This window comes from Macrobrachium rosenbergii, chromosome 37 (genome assembly GCF_040412425.1).
Source record: "Macrobrachium rosenbergii isolate ZJJX-2024 chromosome 37, ASM4041242v1, whole genome shotgun sequence".
Classification (NCBI taxonomy): Eukaryota; Metazoa; Arthropoda; class Malacostraca; order Decapoda; family Palaemonidae; genus Macrobrachium; species Macrobrachium rosenbergii.
Window position 1 is genome coordinate 37,436,854 of NC_089777.1, and position 15,762 is coordinate 37,452,615.

The 15,762-nt window shown below is 38.2% G+C and overlaps 1 protein-coding gene across 1 annotated transcript in view; it reads left to right on the top strand.

The window, feature by feature from the left end:
* The window catches only part of LOC136825494 (tyrosine-protein phosphatase non-receptor type 2-like), a 90,834-nt gene extending 85,977 nt beyond the window's left edge, over nucleotides 1-4,857 (top strand). The window contains exon 10 of the mRNA XM_067082047.1: nucleotides 4,599-4,857. Within this exon, the coding sequence (XP_066938148.1) occupies nucleotides 4,599-4,671 (73 nt within the window). The 3' untranslated portion in view covers nucleotides 4,672-4,857. The remainder of the gene's footprint in view (nucleotides 1-4,598) is intronic.
* Nucleotides 4,858-15,762: the final 10,905 nt, after the last annotated feature.

The following is a 15,762-nucleotide window of genomic DNA, read 5'->3' on the forward strand; positions in this document are numbered from 1 at the left end:
TTCCATTCATTAGCCTAGTTTAATACAGTATAGCCAATCAGAGGTCATAGTAGACATAGTTCTCTTTTGGCTTCCCCCATTGATGTCTTGCAGGGCCTCAACCTCATCCAGGACCACCACTACTTTGGCCTAGTATAGCTCTTGATACAACTTGTTCTTTGCATAGATAATGCCTGTATCATGAGTTTAATCAAGAGGTTATGCTCTTTGAGAGAACGTGCAGTGGTCATGACTGTCTTTGGTCATCAGCTCTTCATATGGCAATATGATGGACAGTCGTCAATGAGGATTATGGCCCCTACCCTCTGATAAAATCTTCATGGAACCTCTTGTTGGGTGTGAGTTTATTTAAAAGCAAAACTTGCCTACCAGAGAGTGTACAATTAATGTTAACAGCATAGGTAAGAGTGGGTTAGTCCCATGCATGAATGCATAACTTTCACTTATATGCAATACTTGGGTAGACTCGTATGACCCCCTCTTCCTTACACAGGCTAAATAGCATCTACTCTCAGCAAGTATCCTGTCTATTCCTGCCTCTCCTATCCAGTCTAAAGTAGAAAAGTTTATTAGCATATCCAAGATGTATGTATGTATGTATGTATGTATACTTATACAGTGTACATACATAGAGTATACGTGCATGCATCATACATATAAATACTGTATTATTAATGTTAATATTACTATAAATTAGTACTGTATATCAAATCACATTTCTAGATTTACATAATGCTCACTAAAATGATTTGTTCTTAAATGAGATAAGAACTGAAGCACAGCAAAGAGAGCAAGAGACCGGAAAAAAAGTAAAACAGAAAGCAATGTAGTTGGAGCTAAAGAGATACTGCAGAGTACCTTAAGCACCATCTACAGCACATACCTTGGCATACTTCAATTGGTGAGGTATGTATAATTTAGATATATATGTACAGTATATTTGTATAGGTACTGTAATTGGAGAGAATAAAGAATAACTAAAAGTATTTGGGAAAAGTTAGAGTGTTGAATTTTACTAAAGAAAAGTATGCATTAAGCGCCAGTTATGTTTATGATTAAATCAGTCAGGGAAGTCATGAATACTTACAAGCATGCACCCAAGACCAGGTAATGAGTTAAGCTTTAACAGAACTCTCTCCTGTCCCTCCCATAAGCATTCATTACACCTTGTCAACTTTTTATATTCGGAGTAACAAGGCATGTTTGGCAGCAGGAATGCAAAAGTGACAGCAGCTATTGCATTGCCACTTCAAATAAGAAAAATTGAATGTAACTTTATAATGAGATAGAGATAAAGAATATACAGTACATACAGTACAATATATCCTTTTCAGCATCCCTTTGGCTCCTAGCTGCAACCCCTTTCATTCCTTTTACTGTATCTCCCATCATATTCTCTTTCTTCCATCTTATTTTCCACCCTCTCCTAACATTGTTTCATAGTGCAACTGCCAGGTTTTCTTCTGTTACGCCTTTAAAATCATTTAACTCTCAATTTCCCTTACAGTGCTAAATAGCCTTTTAGGTCCCAGCTCTTAGCCATGGTCTAAATTTTAATTCCAATCCACTGTGTTTATATTATTATTGGAAACATCCATACAGGCTTAACCATCCCCCTTTTTTACAGCATCTAGATGGTTGTATTAAAATCTACTAAAGGTATTGGTTCTCTGTCTTAATGTAAGTAACCTCTTACATTGAAACTTATTAAATGAAATTTCAAGCAAACAAATGGAAGTGCTTTAAGTTGCTATTTATTACTAAAAGGCTAATAGCTGAATATAAAGTACCAGTATTCAATACAGATACTGTATTGGGAAATCTTCAGAATTGTGAGAAGATAACTTTCATATTCCACTAACTGGTACATTAGAGGAAAATGCTGGAAGTCTCAGTACGTCAAAATTCCTCTTGTTAACGTATCAATCTAAAAATTAGCCAGATTAAATGAGTTATTTCCCATAGGGGGTAATGTCTTCAGTGCACTTCATGTGGTGCACTGTAGGCATTACTAATGGTTGTTTGCAGTGGTGCACCATAGGCATTACTAATGGTTGTTTGCAGTGTTCCGTACGCCTTAGCTGCACCCACTTTTTAGCCTTTGACTTTGCTTCCAGTCCCACTTTCACAAGTATTTCTATCATCTTGCTGTCCACCCAGCCCAACTCCCTCCTTTTTTGGCTGAAAGTCATTAGTAGTATTAAGGATCCTAAGAACCGGAGAATATATGTAATTTATATATCAAATAATATATCCTTATTATTAATGTAATATCAGTAATGTATTTCAAGGCGTAACCAGATCTTGATAAACCATCAGTATGATTAGTATCCAAAAATTAACTTTACAAGAATATATTAGTATAATTAACACCCATAGGTGTACCTATTGTTTGTCTATATTGTTTATTCAGTTTAATAAAATCTCTGAAATAAAACTTTAACATATTTATCAAGTTAATTTTACTGACAATTAGCTTATGGTTACAGTATACTAATAACTCTGAATTGAAATATTTATTATAAAGTGCCACAGTGCGTCGAATAAATCATTGGGTAATGTCCAGTAAAGTGTACTGAAATCAAGGTAGCCTTCAAGTTACGAGGACCTACAGGATTATTTTTACGAATTTTTGTAACATAAACTGTGATATTCTTATATTCACAAATATTAAAATACAAATGTATTGTTTAGTAATCAATTCACTATATCTAATGGGGAGTATAATTGATAAGTGCTTCGTCACCAGTGGATTCAAAACGCTGCCTGGTTTAGAAACAACAACATACAGTAACTTTTGAGCACACAAGCAAAATTGAAAGTTGATGTAAACTCTCCTGTACATATGGCAGTCTCATTCAAATTTTGTACTTGGGATTTATATCAACCCACCTCCACCATGATAGCTGAGTTAATATTTGGGATTATTTTTACATATACATGGAGCAAGATTTTCTAATTTTTCAATTGTTTTTCATGAACTAGTTGTATTTGGACTCATTTTCTATTTTATCCTTTCAGTTTAGTCGTAAGAGAGTTAAGAATGTTAATTTAGTAGTGCTGTTAAACTTGTGATAATACAGTAATACTATGGTGTTAACATACCTAAGTTTGACTGACAGTAAAAGCTATCCTTTGTGAGTGAAATATGATAATGTTTGTTTTTGCAAGATGAAAATGATTCTGATCTATCTCAAAGATAAAACTAGAATTAATTTGACTGAAGTGCCTATTAAAACTCATTGAAGTAATTAATCATTTGACTTCATTACAAAGTGTTGGTAATGGAAACAAATGGTAATGAATGTGCCCACGTCCTAGGATTGATTTGAATTAAAGGTCCTAATCAACATTCATTCTCCACCATTGAAACAAATTGCATATTACTTCTACTTCTGATTTTACCCGACCTGGTTGGTGGCTTGTTGAATTTGGTCAAAACAACTTTTAATTACAGTATTCACATGCCATTCCCTGTTTTGGTAAGCACTGTTTAACACAGCAGTTTGTGAAATATTTAAATCGTTTAAATGGTTATGTGGTTGTCTCAGACATTGATTCTGTGTTGGTGTCAAGAGAATGCGCAAGAAGATTTTTTACAAAATTGCGAACAGTAATGGTGAGCATGTTCTTATGCTTGGCTCTTTCCTAGATAGTGACCCCAACAAAGTTCGGGGGTTGTTATCTAGGACTAATATTTCTTGGGGGTCATTATCTTTATGATATTTACAGTCATTTGTTTATGGTTTTATGGTCATCCCCAACGAGCTTGTACTAAACAAGCGGCAAAGGTGGATACATACTGGGTTAAAACCCTTGGGGGTCACTATCTAGAAAGATCCTTATGCTTGGTAGCTCAAAGTATAAAATGGCAAGACTTTGCCATATGTTTGATACTAACTATGAAGACATGAAATGACAAGTGTAATTAAATCTGTTGAAAGAGCATCTCTCAGTATTCAGTTGTATGTTCTATTTCAGTTCTATTATTCAGCTAAGGATACCTTGAAGTCACTGATGTGATAAGTTTGTCTAAGAAAATCAACAACCTTATTTATATAAGTCATAACTTTACAATGTATAGTAGCTATATATTGTTTGCAAAGTAATGCTTGTAATATAATGCTAGCAAGCAGTTATCCAAGTTGGTACTTTATCAGATATTTGTAAATAATCCTTGTTGTTAGAGTCACCAGTAGTATACGAGCAGATTCTTTGTTTCCTTAGTTCACATATTCCAGATTTTTTGTAAGCTTAATTTAGTCTTTCTTTTGTGACTTGATACAAACTTTTTGTAAAGGGCATTAGTAGATACTGTTGATTAATTAGCGCAAAAAGTACTCAGTATCGAAAGGTGCTCATTGATTAAAGACAGAACCAAACTAAGTGTGAAATTTTTTACATTTTTACTAATGTATTTCGTTGTCATACAAAAAGGCTTTTGTTTATGAATCATACAAAAATGCTCTTGTTTATGAATATTATGAAAGTCGGTCTGAATCATTACATTCATACTCTACTTGTAAGCCAATTTTATAACCCCACCCCTTCCCATTACTATTCACCCTAGAACTGCACTTTCTTTTATTTTTCCTTAGGACCAAAGAGGAAGGTGAAGAGGAGGAAGAAGAAGATCAAAATAACATCAAACGTTCTCGTCTTTCCCACTAAGGTGACTGTATCATCTCTGACATCTCTGATCTCCATTCTTCTTGACACTCCATTTATCATGTACTGTAAAGGGAGGAGGACTTAGTTTTTGTGGTTATGTTTGTAATATTGCATTTTTAAATATACAAAAACATTTAATGCAATACAAAAACTTGTTGGTTCCCAGTAAATAATTTTGCTTTGTAATTTTGTTTTTCATTTTTACCTTCTTATGTTAATGTATTAAGCACTCATTTTGAAAGTTACAGCCTTGGCCTTTATGGTAATAGTCATATTTAATCAACATATTATTTTCTCTTCATAGCCTAATGCTCCTTTTCCTTAACTGGACAAGGTTGTAGGTTTGTATATCTGTAAAAAACAGAAGAGATTGTAAATACTGTCGCACTGTAGACATTGCTAGAATATTGTGTTGCTCTGGGTTCAAGTCAAGGTTAGGTCTGATTGCTCCGAAATGCCTATTCGCCAGAATAATAAGAGTTGGAAAGTTGCAAGTGCATCTGCAAAGTCCAATGTTCATGGTAAATGGGTTTTGAAACCTTCGATTGGTTGCCAGTGGCTTTCTCATACTTTTCATACAAGTGCGGAATGTAGGCCATTACCCTGTAGTAGGGTAGTGCTGTCAGAGCACCTCACAGGGTGCACTATAGGCATTACTAAGGTTCTTTGCAGCGTCCCTTCAGCCCCTAGCTGCAAGCCCTTTCATTCCTTTTACTGTACCTCCATTCATATTATCTTTCTTCCATTTTGCTGTCCACCCTCTCCTAACAATTATTCCATAGTGCAACTGTGAGGTTTTCCTCCCGTTACACTTTTCAAACCTACCTACTCTCAATTTTCTTTCTAGTGTTGAGTGACCTCATAGGTCTCATGCTTGGCCTTTGGCCTAGACTCTATATTCCATTCAGGGCTGTAACAACTCCCTGTTGAGATGTCCTCAGACGTTGATGAAATTACCCTAGATGGTGTAAAATTTCCTTAAATTTTTTTTCATAATTTGCTTGACAATTTCCTCAGTTTATATATATATATATTATATATATATATATATATATATATATATATATATATATATATATATATATATATATATATATATATATATATATATATATATATATATATATATATATATATATATATATATATATATGTGTGTGTGTGTGTGTGTGTGTATAGCCATTTCTTATACACACAGTGACACAGCCAACTTACAGTCTTTACATGACCATTCCTTCTTTATTAATTGCTGCAGTATTCAAAACCTGTGAATGACAGGAAAATCATGGCTTTCTGCTCAACAAATGCATGTGTGAGCTTCTCTCGTGGGGTCAGAGAGATGAGTTTCTGATGAAAATTCACTTTAGGAATTGGTGTACTAATGCTGAATAACCTTCAGTAGTGTCCCAGGACTTGGCCTTACGATCAAAGCTCCATATAGGCCTACTATGCTGCAGTGTTCTTGTTACCTCAGTGTTTAATAAATTTAGGAGATCAGTGAGATATTTATCTTATACAATTAACATTTTATTTCATTTGACCAAATAATGCAAAAAAATGAAAACACACAGAAACCTTTTTATGAGGGGTACCGACTAAAGAAAAAAAAAAAATAGACTGGAAAACAGCAAGCCTGTTGACTCCAGCAAGTGTCAAATAGCTTCTGCACACACACATATATATAGGCTTAAAAACTATATACATGAGCAATATTTCAGCTAGTAAACCCGCATGCTCATCATTATCACTCACTTCTAGCTACTCTTCTTACTTTTCAGAACAATAATACTATAAACTCAGGATTTCCATTTTCCTAAACTTTTGAATATTTCCTCAGAATTTCCTTAAAAATATCATACCCTTAAACATTACCCTAAAAGAGCAAAAATTTCCTTAAACTGAGGAAATTTTATTAAAAGTTACAGCGCTAATTCCATTCCATTCCTAGACCATTAACAATCAAACATTTACACAGTAGAGGAGGAAAGTTTTGAAGAAAATGAATTCAATGGAGGAAGTACTCTGAACTTATTTTGTATACTTACAATGTTACAGATGTTATCTTCAAAAATAATTAACCCAAGTGACTGGTGTCCAACTGTGACATACACTTTACAACATAAATAAATAAATGAAATAAAATTGTTAAGGTGAAAGGAAGATTATCGGCATTTTTAACAACTATTTCAGCCGATGATGTGTGCGATCACACATTGAAAATAGTCATTCTAATTTCAAAAACTTACTTCAGGAGTAAACTTCCAAATTGGAGAGTGCGCCTGTAGAACACACTTAATTTGCAGAGGAAGAAAATCGTCAGATCCGAATCAAGTTCCTCCTTCATGAAGGCAATTGCGTTTTTCCTTCACCTTATACGCTGTTTACCTTATAATTTCATATTAATTTTTATCGTTTTATTTTTTGTATTAAATCTTACGTGCTTTTTGTCTTAGTTATTTATCATTAATAAATTTCAATATATCATGCGATTTTGGTGTTTCAGTATTAACATGCTGAAGATAAATTAATATTTTTGTAAAGTAAATGCATTAAAAAAACTTCTGGAGTTCTTCAGCAAGTTCGTTTCAGGCGGTCTTTATTATTAACGTCACCCTTGTGGAAAGTGAAGCCTGTATTAGTATACAATAGCATTATTCTATACTCCATTTGTGGTAATTTTTCTCATTTTGATGTACGTTCACTCACGGAGAGGGCAAGTTCAGTAACATTTTCAAGACATATTTTCCTAGCATTGAAATGAGGTTGCAGGGTCCGCAGGGACACTAGTTACACCCACTTCTTGCAGTGCACCACGTGCGGCGCACTGACGGCTCTAACCTCCCAAATCCGAGGTGTGGAGTAGTGGTCATCAGTTGCTGACAGTAGATTTACAAAGAAAATAAGTTATGAATGTTGAAACTTGGGGGAGAGAGAGATGATGCTGCGCGTAAGATTATGTTGACAGCTTAACTATAAAAATGTGGAGAAGCTCTCACCCAGAATTATATGTAGCGTATCGATTGATGAGTCTGGGAATATCGAAGCAATCTGACTGCAAGAAACGAATATTTACAGAATGTTAAAGTACTGAAAATAATATTTCACGTAATTTTGATAAATGAGCTCCTGGGAACATTAAGCTTTAATACCGAAATGTGATTCAATTGTTAAAGATTTCATTAACAATAGTCATGATAAAATATAGTTAGAGTTGGTGCATGATATGGAACGGAAAATACCCTGCTAGAAAGAGAGGTGGGGGAGGGATTAAAATCAACTGACCATGGATATTGATTCTGTATTATTGAAAATAAAACGTGACTTTACAAAAATTCATTGGATGGAACTAAAGGTTAAAATTAAATGAAAATATGTGTTCGAGCCAAAGCGTCTTGAAGCACTACATTACTATGGTGTCCAGTTCAGTAGGCTATAAGCTTTGGAGAGATACCTTACAGCATTTGGAAAATGTGTCCCTAGATTGTTTCTGGATGGTATTAAAAATATCATATTTAGTGACTGCTAAATATGATTAATGATGCCTTCAGAATAAACAAACATAAATAGCCTTTTAGGTTTGGTCCTACCAGGCTCTCTTTGATGGAGTGGGACCGAGAATCAAGAACATGACAAATGACTTGTAGATTATTGTTCGAGTAATTGTTATCATGTAATACTTTTTGCTGACAAACAATCAAGTAATGGCACTTAATGATTGGCCCTCTTCCGACTGCTGTATTCCAAGGACCTTGGATTACGCTTTCTCTCTTACCACTCTCTTGGCTCGAAACTATCGATTTCTCCTAACTTCCATGATCCTTGGGGGCATCAGCCGCGTCGCTCAGACGCGTACCTTCCATACAGTCTCAGCTGGTAAATGTAACAGTGCTGAAGTTCATTACAGACCTTCAAGCGTAGCATCCAAAAATAATCAAGTACGTAATGCAAGGAATAAGACTTTCAGTACGTTATTCAGCTTTTGGATTTTGTGGGTAAAGTACTAAAGCCTAGGCTTTGTTTGCTTCTTTGATAAATTGGTAAGGCAAAGCGAAACATGCAAGTAGTCAATATAGCTTGAAGGAACGTGCCGTGTTGTCCTAAATTTTGGTGGCGAGCGGTTTTTGGTTGGATCCTAACCCTATTTACACAACTGTTGCTGACATAGTATCCGGTATGAGTCTGTTGGATATTTCTAAGGTAATTCTAAGCCGGCTGTACGCGGTGAGCTAGACTGTGGCAATTGGCGTTTTTCTATGTTATTTTACTTGCTTTACAAGAATTTAAAGTAATATTTTGTCGGCCGGCTCTAACTAAACTGTAATTGACCTTTGAAGACTACACGACTTGAATTACCTAACACGGGGTAGGTCTAAGCCGGCATTCCGCGGCAAGGCCCCCCCCCCCTCCAAAGCTAATACGGCAAAATTGTAACCAGTAAACACCTCTAGGGTACGTTAGGTTGGTATTTTTAGGGTTGTTTACTGGTTACAATTTGCCGTATTAGCTATGGAGGGGGGGGGGCGGCTTCCGCGGAATGCTGGCTTAGACCTACCCCGCGTTAGGTAATTCAAGTCGTGTAGTCTTCAAAGGTCAATTACAGGTTAGTTACAACCGGCCGACAAAATATTACTTTAAGCAAGAAATGGAGGAGGTGCTGGTGTTTTTGTTGGTCAGTTGGACTATTAACCTCATACCCAACATGGTTGGCTATCCTTTGGGAACGCGGTTTTTTGGAAACGGGAGAAAGGCCGGACCACCATGTTATTGTTATTGAATGGTTTCGCCTATGCGCAAGTCATCAGGGAGCCATATGTTTAAGAAGTGATTGGCTACGGAAACCTATTATAAAAGGGACGATATTAACTTAGTGTAAAATGACAAATGAAAAATATATTAACATCGAGGAAAATAATTTTAAAAGGATTATGGAAAGGCTTTCATCAAATGTATTTTGTCTGCAATTTATTCAATATATTATGGCAAGTCGCTTTAGTTATGTCCTTTAAAGCTGCAAAACATGCTTGATTGCAATATTGCAATGCTTTGACACATAACAGCTGTTCGTAACAAGATCTACAATGAATGCACTTTAAAACAAAAGTCAATGAAGTAGCAAGTAGGTCCTGGACAGTCTGGACCCAGCTGAGAGACTGTGCTTGCGTCAGTGCTTAACATCACGTAAGTTGTCTGTCTATATTGTTCAACTACCTCTCCAATTTAAGTGTCACTTATTTCAATTTTCAAAATCTGGCCACCCTGGTTGAAAGCTAATTGGTACTTTTAAGTTTCATTAGGCAGGTAAAGTGAGAATTTGGAATCGAGGCATAGCTTCAAAAAACTGGCTTTGGCAAATCATGGCTCTTTTGGTACAGATGTGTCATTCTTGTTCCTTGGATTATTTTCAGCTATTTGTCAGTTTCTGACATTCATCTAGGTAAAAGTGTTTAAAGAGTATTATATTACTTTAAACCATTATTAATTTTAATTTAGCTATGCACGTGCATAATTGTGTAAATGTATATACTGGATTGTGTTAATCTGTGCAACTGTATTGGTATGTCATATGTTTATTTTTAATCATAAATTTCAGCCTTAATATTTCCATCACTGATTGACCACAGCCTATGTCAGTGCTTAGGCTTTGGCCTAAATTCTGTAGTCTAATCCAATCCAGTACTGTATTTGATTTTATGCTGTGATCTAAACTCTCCTTCACATGATTAATATGAAAATTTATGCAGTAGTTTTAAAAAACTGGAACCCCTTATATCTTAAAATTATGGGGGACCACTTTAGGAAACCAGGTTGTTTATGTGGGGAAAAATATTAAAGTGAAAAAGGCTTACTAGGAAGTATTCCAACATTCATGATAGCCTACTTTTTGAAGTTCTGATTTTAAGGTAAGGTTTATTGAAAGTTTGTGACCTAGGTTGGCAGTGGGGTTGCCCTAAGAAGCAGAGGCCCAATTCCTAGCCAGGTAAGCTCAGTGCTGTAGATAATGTGTGGTTGGAATAGGTTACAACTATTTTGATACACATTACTCTAGAGGTAAGTTAGGTTGGGGGTTCAGGTGAAGTCTACCCCATAGTTTCCTAGGTTGGATAAAGTAAATGATTTTATTTCACTTTTAATTTTCCCCACCCTAAAAACCTGTCTTTTCCACTTTGTTACTCCTAAGTGGTAGTAAAGTAAGGAAAACTGTATTGTAACCTCCGGAATACAATTATGGTTTAAATTAAAAATTGACTAGGGTAATACTGCAGAATACTTGAGCACATTTTGCCATGCCCAGTGTTTCTCCCCCCCCCTTGCCAAGTTAGAGCACAGTACTCTAGTATAGGTTAGGATAGGTTCTGTTAAAATGTCTTTCATCTGCCTTCAGGCAGGCTGCAACTTGTGGAAATAGCATGCTCACTATTTGTAAAATTTCACCTTGACCTATTAGTGAAAGACTAGTGCAGAAATTAAGTTACTCAGAAAATTTGACACCATGAAATTACTTTAGAGAATCAGTTAAACTGAATAAAACACTTTAATCTCATCTGCCATAATGAGACAACCCTGATTTTGTTGTGTACTGGATTAGAAGAAATAGTTAACAATTCAAGATCCCATCCATCCACACATGCAGGACCTTTAATTTGTTGTGAAACAGGGATGCATGTACAGTATGTTAGAGCAACAGGTCCTTACAGAGCTGGGAATAGAGAACTTCATAGAAGCTGAAGAGCAATCAGAGTAAAATGCAGAGTGATAAGCTAATCAAGGGGGCTCAGAGGGGCACCCTAGTTTAGGTCAAGATTAATCTCCCAGAGGGGAGATAACAAAGGGAACCCCTGATCCAAACTAACCTGGTGTGGCAAAGCAAATGGATTTTGTATACACAGTATGTTTACATTTCAGCATAAAATTTCCCAGTACATGCCCTAGTTCCAGATGGTATGTGAGAAAATAGAGAGTATGTGTTAACTAAAGTTGTTCTTGCAAAGACTAAAACCATAGTCTTTATATTTGATATTTCTCAGGCGTACCCAGACCTGGTTGAAGTTTTGATAAAGTTAACAGGTTCCCTATGTGTACTTATGGGAACCAGCTGCACCCACAGGATGCCTGTTGCTAGTACTTAAACTTTGCATATAGACATTCTCGTAATGGTTTTCTGTGCAGTATGCTCTTGCTACAGGTTTTTTTAGTGCTATTATTAGGGATGATGATACCAGAGAATTCTGCAACTCGTGAGGGTGATCGCAGTAGGCCCTGTTTGGATAGACTATGCCCTAGCTTTGATGTCTGCTATTGATCCTCTGATGTGCCAAGGTGATGTTCATCTGTGACTGTTTCAAATTGTTCTTCTTGGTGTTCCTGTTTGCTACATTCTGGTGGGGCTATCCTGGCTGGTTTGGTTTGTTCAGTTAGGCATGAGGGAACTCGTAGAGAACACTGTGGTGGTCTTGCTCTCCCTTGAACAAGGATGGTGCATCCTAGTTTGGGCCTGGCTGTCAGTCTTTCACTGGTGTAGCAGCAGTTTTATAATCATTTATGGTTTTTAAATTTATTTCCTGATGAATGGCATAAAGCTATTATAATTCCTATCCCTGAATATGGAAAGGATCCTAGTAATGTAAATAATTACAGACCAATTTCTTAACAAGCTGCTTATGCAGATAGAGAAAATGGTAAATGCTCAACTAGCATGGTACATTCAAGAAAATAAAATTGACTCCCACCCAGTTTGGGTCACAATGTAACAGATCTACATTAAATTCTCTCTCTAACTTGGGAATATGTAGAGGATTTGAACGAAAAAAAATTACTATACTGTCTTTTTGACATTGAAAAGACATACAATACCACATGAAGTATGCCATATTAAAAACATTATATAAAAACAGCATCCATGGAGATTTACCCAGCTTTATCCAAAACTTTTTGACAGATTGCAGTTATCAGGTGAGAATTGATGATGATCTGTCCAGAACATTTCTGCTTGAAAATGGTGTTTTATATAAGTAACTTACCAAATAATTACATAGCTATAGTTTCTACTTTATGTAGCAGCTCAAAATTCGAAATTCACGGTTGCGCTCTTTTGTTTTGGGTGTAGGTATGCTGCCCCGCCCACTATCGGGGAAGAATAGGTACAACGTAGCTAAGGAGCTCAGTTAGTTTCTGCCAGTTAATGACTGAACAGCAGTTATTAGCAGCTCGTTTCATTTTCACCGGATGGTCGGAGATCGTCTTTGGTTAAGTACTCTTTGATTTTTGGTGGCGCAGCTTATCTAGAATTTTGGATACTTCTTTGATTGTGACTTATTCATTTGGAATTTTGACCATTATGTCGGACTCTAGTTTGTCTAGCATTAGGTACTGCAGCAAAGGCTGCAAAACTAGACTCACCTCGGCAAAGTATGTCTCGCATACCATTTGTTGTACTTGTAGGGAACAAATTGTTCTCCTGACTTGAATTGTGACAGATGTAAAGACTGGGGGAAGAGTAAATAGAAGACTTTATAACCACACTTAGACAAATTGAAATGTGACCGAATTAGAAAAGCTACAGCTATGGCCGAAGCAGAGGCTTCCGCTAGTGTAGGTCATTCTTCAAGGGATGATATTGATGTTGTGCCTATCCCTTCAATGCCTCTGACAGCTTTTTCTCCCATTTCCAGTCCTCCAACTTTTCCTGTCACTCCTGTACCTGGCTCTCATTCTGCTGAACCCAATGCCATTGCCAGCTTAGAAGCACGGGTAGATCAAAAATTTAATATACTTGTTAATACTGTTTCCCAAATTGAGAACTCTGTGAAGGTCCTAATGGACAAATTTAATAGTGTTGTGTCGAGTGAAGTGTCAGTGGAGGGGGCGGCTGTTCGTCCCACCGATGCTCCTAGACCAAGGTCCCTGCTAAACTCCCCTTGCAAACATGGGAGGAAGCAAACTGGCAGTCCAAGGGAGGTCAGTGGGGTTTGCCCACGAGCAGTCGTCGCTTCATCCGAGCCTGTTGTCCGCTGATCCCAGGCTGCGGAAGAATGCTGTTGGAAAGGTATTAGAATGGATGCCCATACCCTTTCTTCAAGTGATTCAGATTCTCCCGCATCTAAGAAACGCAGTGACCGTTTTGCCCAGGTATCTAGGCCACTGAAAAGGCCTGGCGCTCCAGTGGATTCACCCCCGTCTCGTAAGCGAGCAGTAGAGAGAGAACATAGCCCTCTCCCTTCTTGTAGTTTTTGGGATTCGCCAACAAGAGATTCTCGCTCCCTCTCACGTGCAAAAAAGCACCCAGTGTACATTAGTAGTGTGCATAAGCGCCAACTTGCAAATCGTTCGGCATCTGAGCTTTCACCTTCAGAGCGCCCAAGGTCCGAGCGCCAAATGTCCGAGCGCCCATCATTGTCTGAGCGCCCATCTTCATCCGGGTGCCCATCACATGAGCGCACAGCTCTCGCCTTACCTGCTCATGAGCACCCAGATTCCAAGTTAGAAGAGCCCGTGTTTGACCGCCAAGTGTCCGTGGACAATGCAGTCCCTTCCAAGGAGTCAGTGTCTGCTTCAACAGTGGGTGGGCGCCTGTCGTCCATGCGCCCATTTGCTGGGGGCGCCTCTCCCTTATTCCACCCCACTTCTAATTTCTTCGTGAACCCGCAAGGAGAATTTCCAGTTTCAGACACCGCAAGAGAATTTCCGTCGGCTTCTCAAGACCCCTCATTGGCGCTGCTTCAACTCTGGCTTGATAAAGTGTTGAGCCTTCTTGAGAAGCCAACTCCAGTAGTGCAGGACACCGTGGGACCCCCAGGATCACCCGTTTTGTCCATCAAGGAACCTGCAGAAGAGGAACAACCTACCTCTCATTACTCGGCTCTACTCAGTCATTACTCGGCTCTACTCAAGTTTTTCCTGGTCTGCTACCCGTCGTTCTTCTCTCCAGTTGTCCCATTATTGCCGGGTTCAGCCTACCTGATGCGACAGCCACCAGGTACTGCCAGACTGCCGCGTATGGCGTTGTCTTCGTTGTTGAAGAAAGCTTTCGGCTGCATGGATACCTGGCTAGTAGAGAAGAGGAAACTCGCGAAGGCGGTTTTCTGTGCGCCTCCCTCTCGTTTAAGGCAGAAGTATCTGTCTTATGCAACTGGAGACGCTCCGTCCTTGGGAGTTTCTGCCTCCTCTCAAGGGAACTTCTCCAGTATCATAGATGCTTCTCATTGCTCGGCTTTCTCTTCGGCCAGAATTCTCTTCATAACCTCGGAGTTGGACCATCATCTTAAAGATATATTCAAAGTCTTTGAGATCTTTAATTTTCTAGATTGGACGGAGGGAGCCCTAGCCAAGAAGGTAGAAGACTGTACGTCCCTGTGAGAGAACTTCGCTTCGGACTGGCTGGGAGTACTGGGGTGCGCGGATAGAGCTGTAAGAGATGTAGTAGTAGAACTAGCAACCATCTTCACAACAGGAGTCCTCAAGAAACGAGATTTGTGGTGCTCGTATATGGCAAAAGGAGTCGCCCCATCAGAACGTTCTTCGCTTCTGTTTGCACCCCTGGACAAGGATAGTGTTCCCACAGGAGACACTGGAACGGATTTCATTGGATCTACAGAAGAAATCGACTCAAGACCTCATCACTCAATCCACCAAAAGAACTAAGTTCCCTGCAAGAGCCACTTCAAGTACAACTCCTAGAATGTTGTCGCCCCTGCAGCAACAACCCTTTCAAGGTGGTAGAGGCCATTTCCAGTCCTGACCTAGAACAAACCTCCGAGTCTCCAGGCCATCTAGGAAACCCTTTAACAAATCTACTCTTAGAAAATGAGACTCCCGTCCTCCGTGTTCCAGTGGGAGCAAGACTTTCCTGTTTCTGGACAGTATGGGAGAAGAAAAATGTGGAACCGTGGGTGTGGAAAGTATTAAGAGAAGGCTATGCAATCCCCTTCGGGGAGAAACCTCCCTTAGTAATCTCTCCCATCAGCTTAGCAGCCTATTCAATAGACTCTACTAGAAAAGAGAGCCATGGAAGTAGTCGAGAATGTAAACACAAGGGGATTTTACAACCGCCTCTTCGTGGTTCCCAAGTCATCAGGAGGATGGAGACCTGGACGT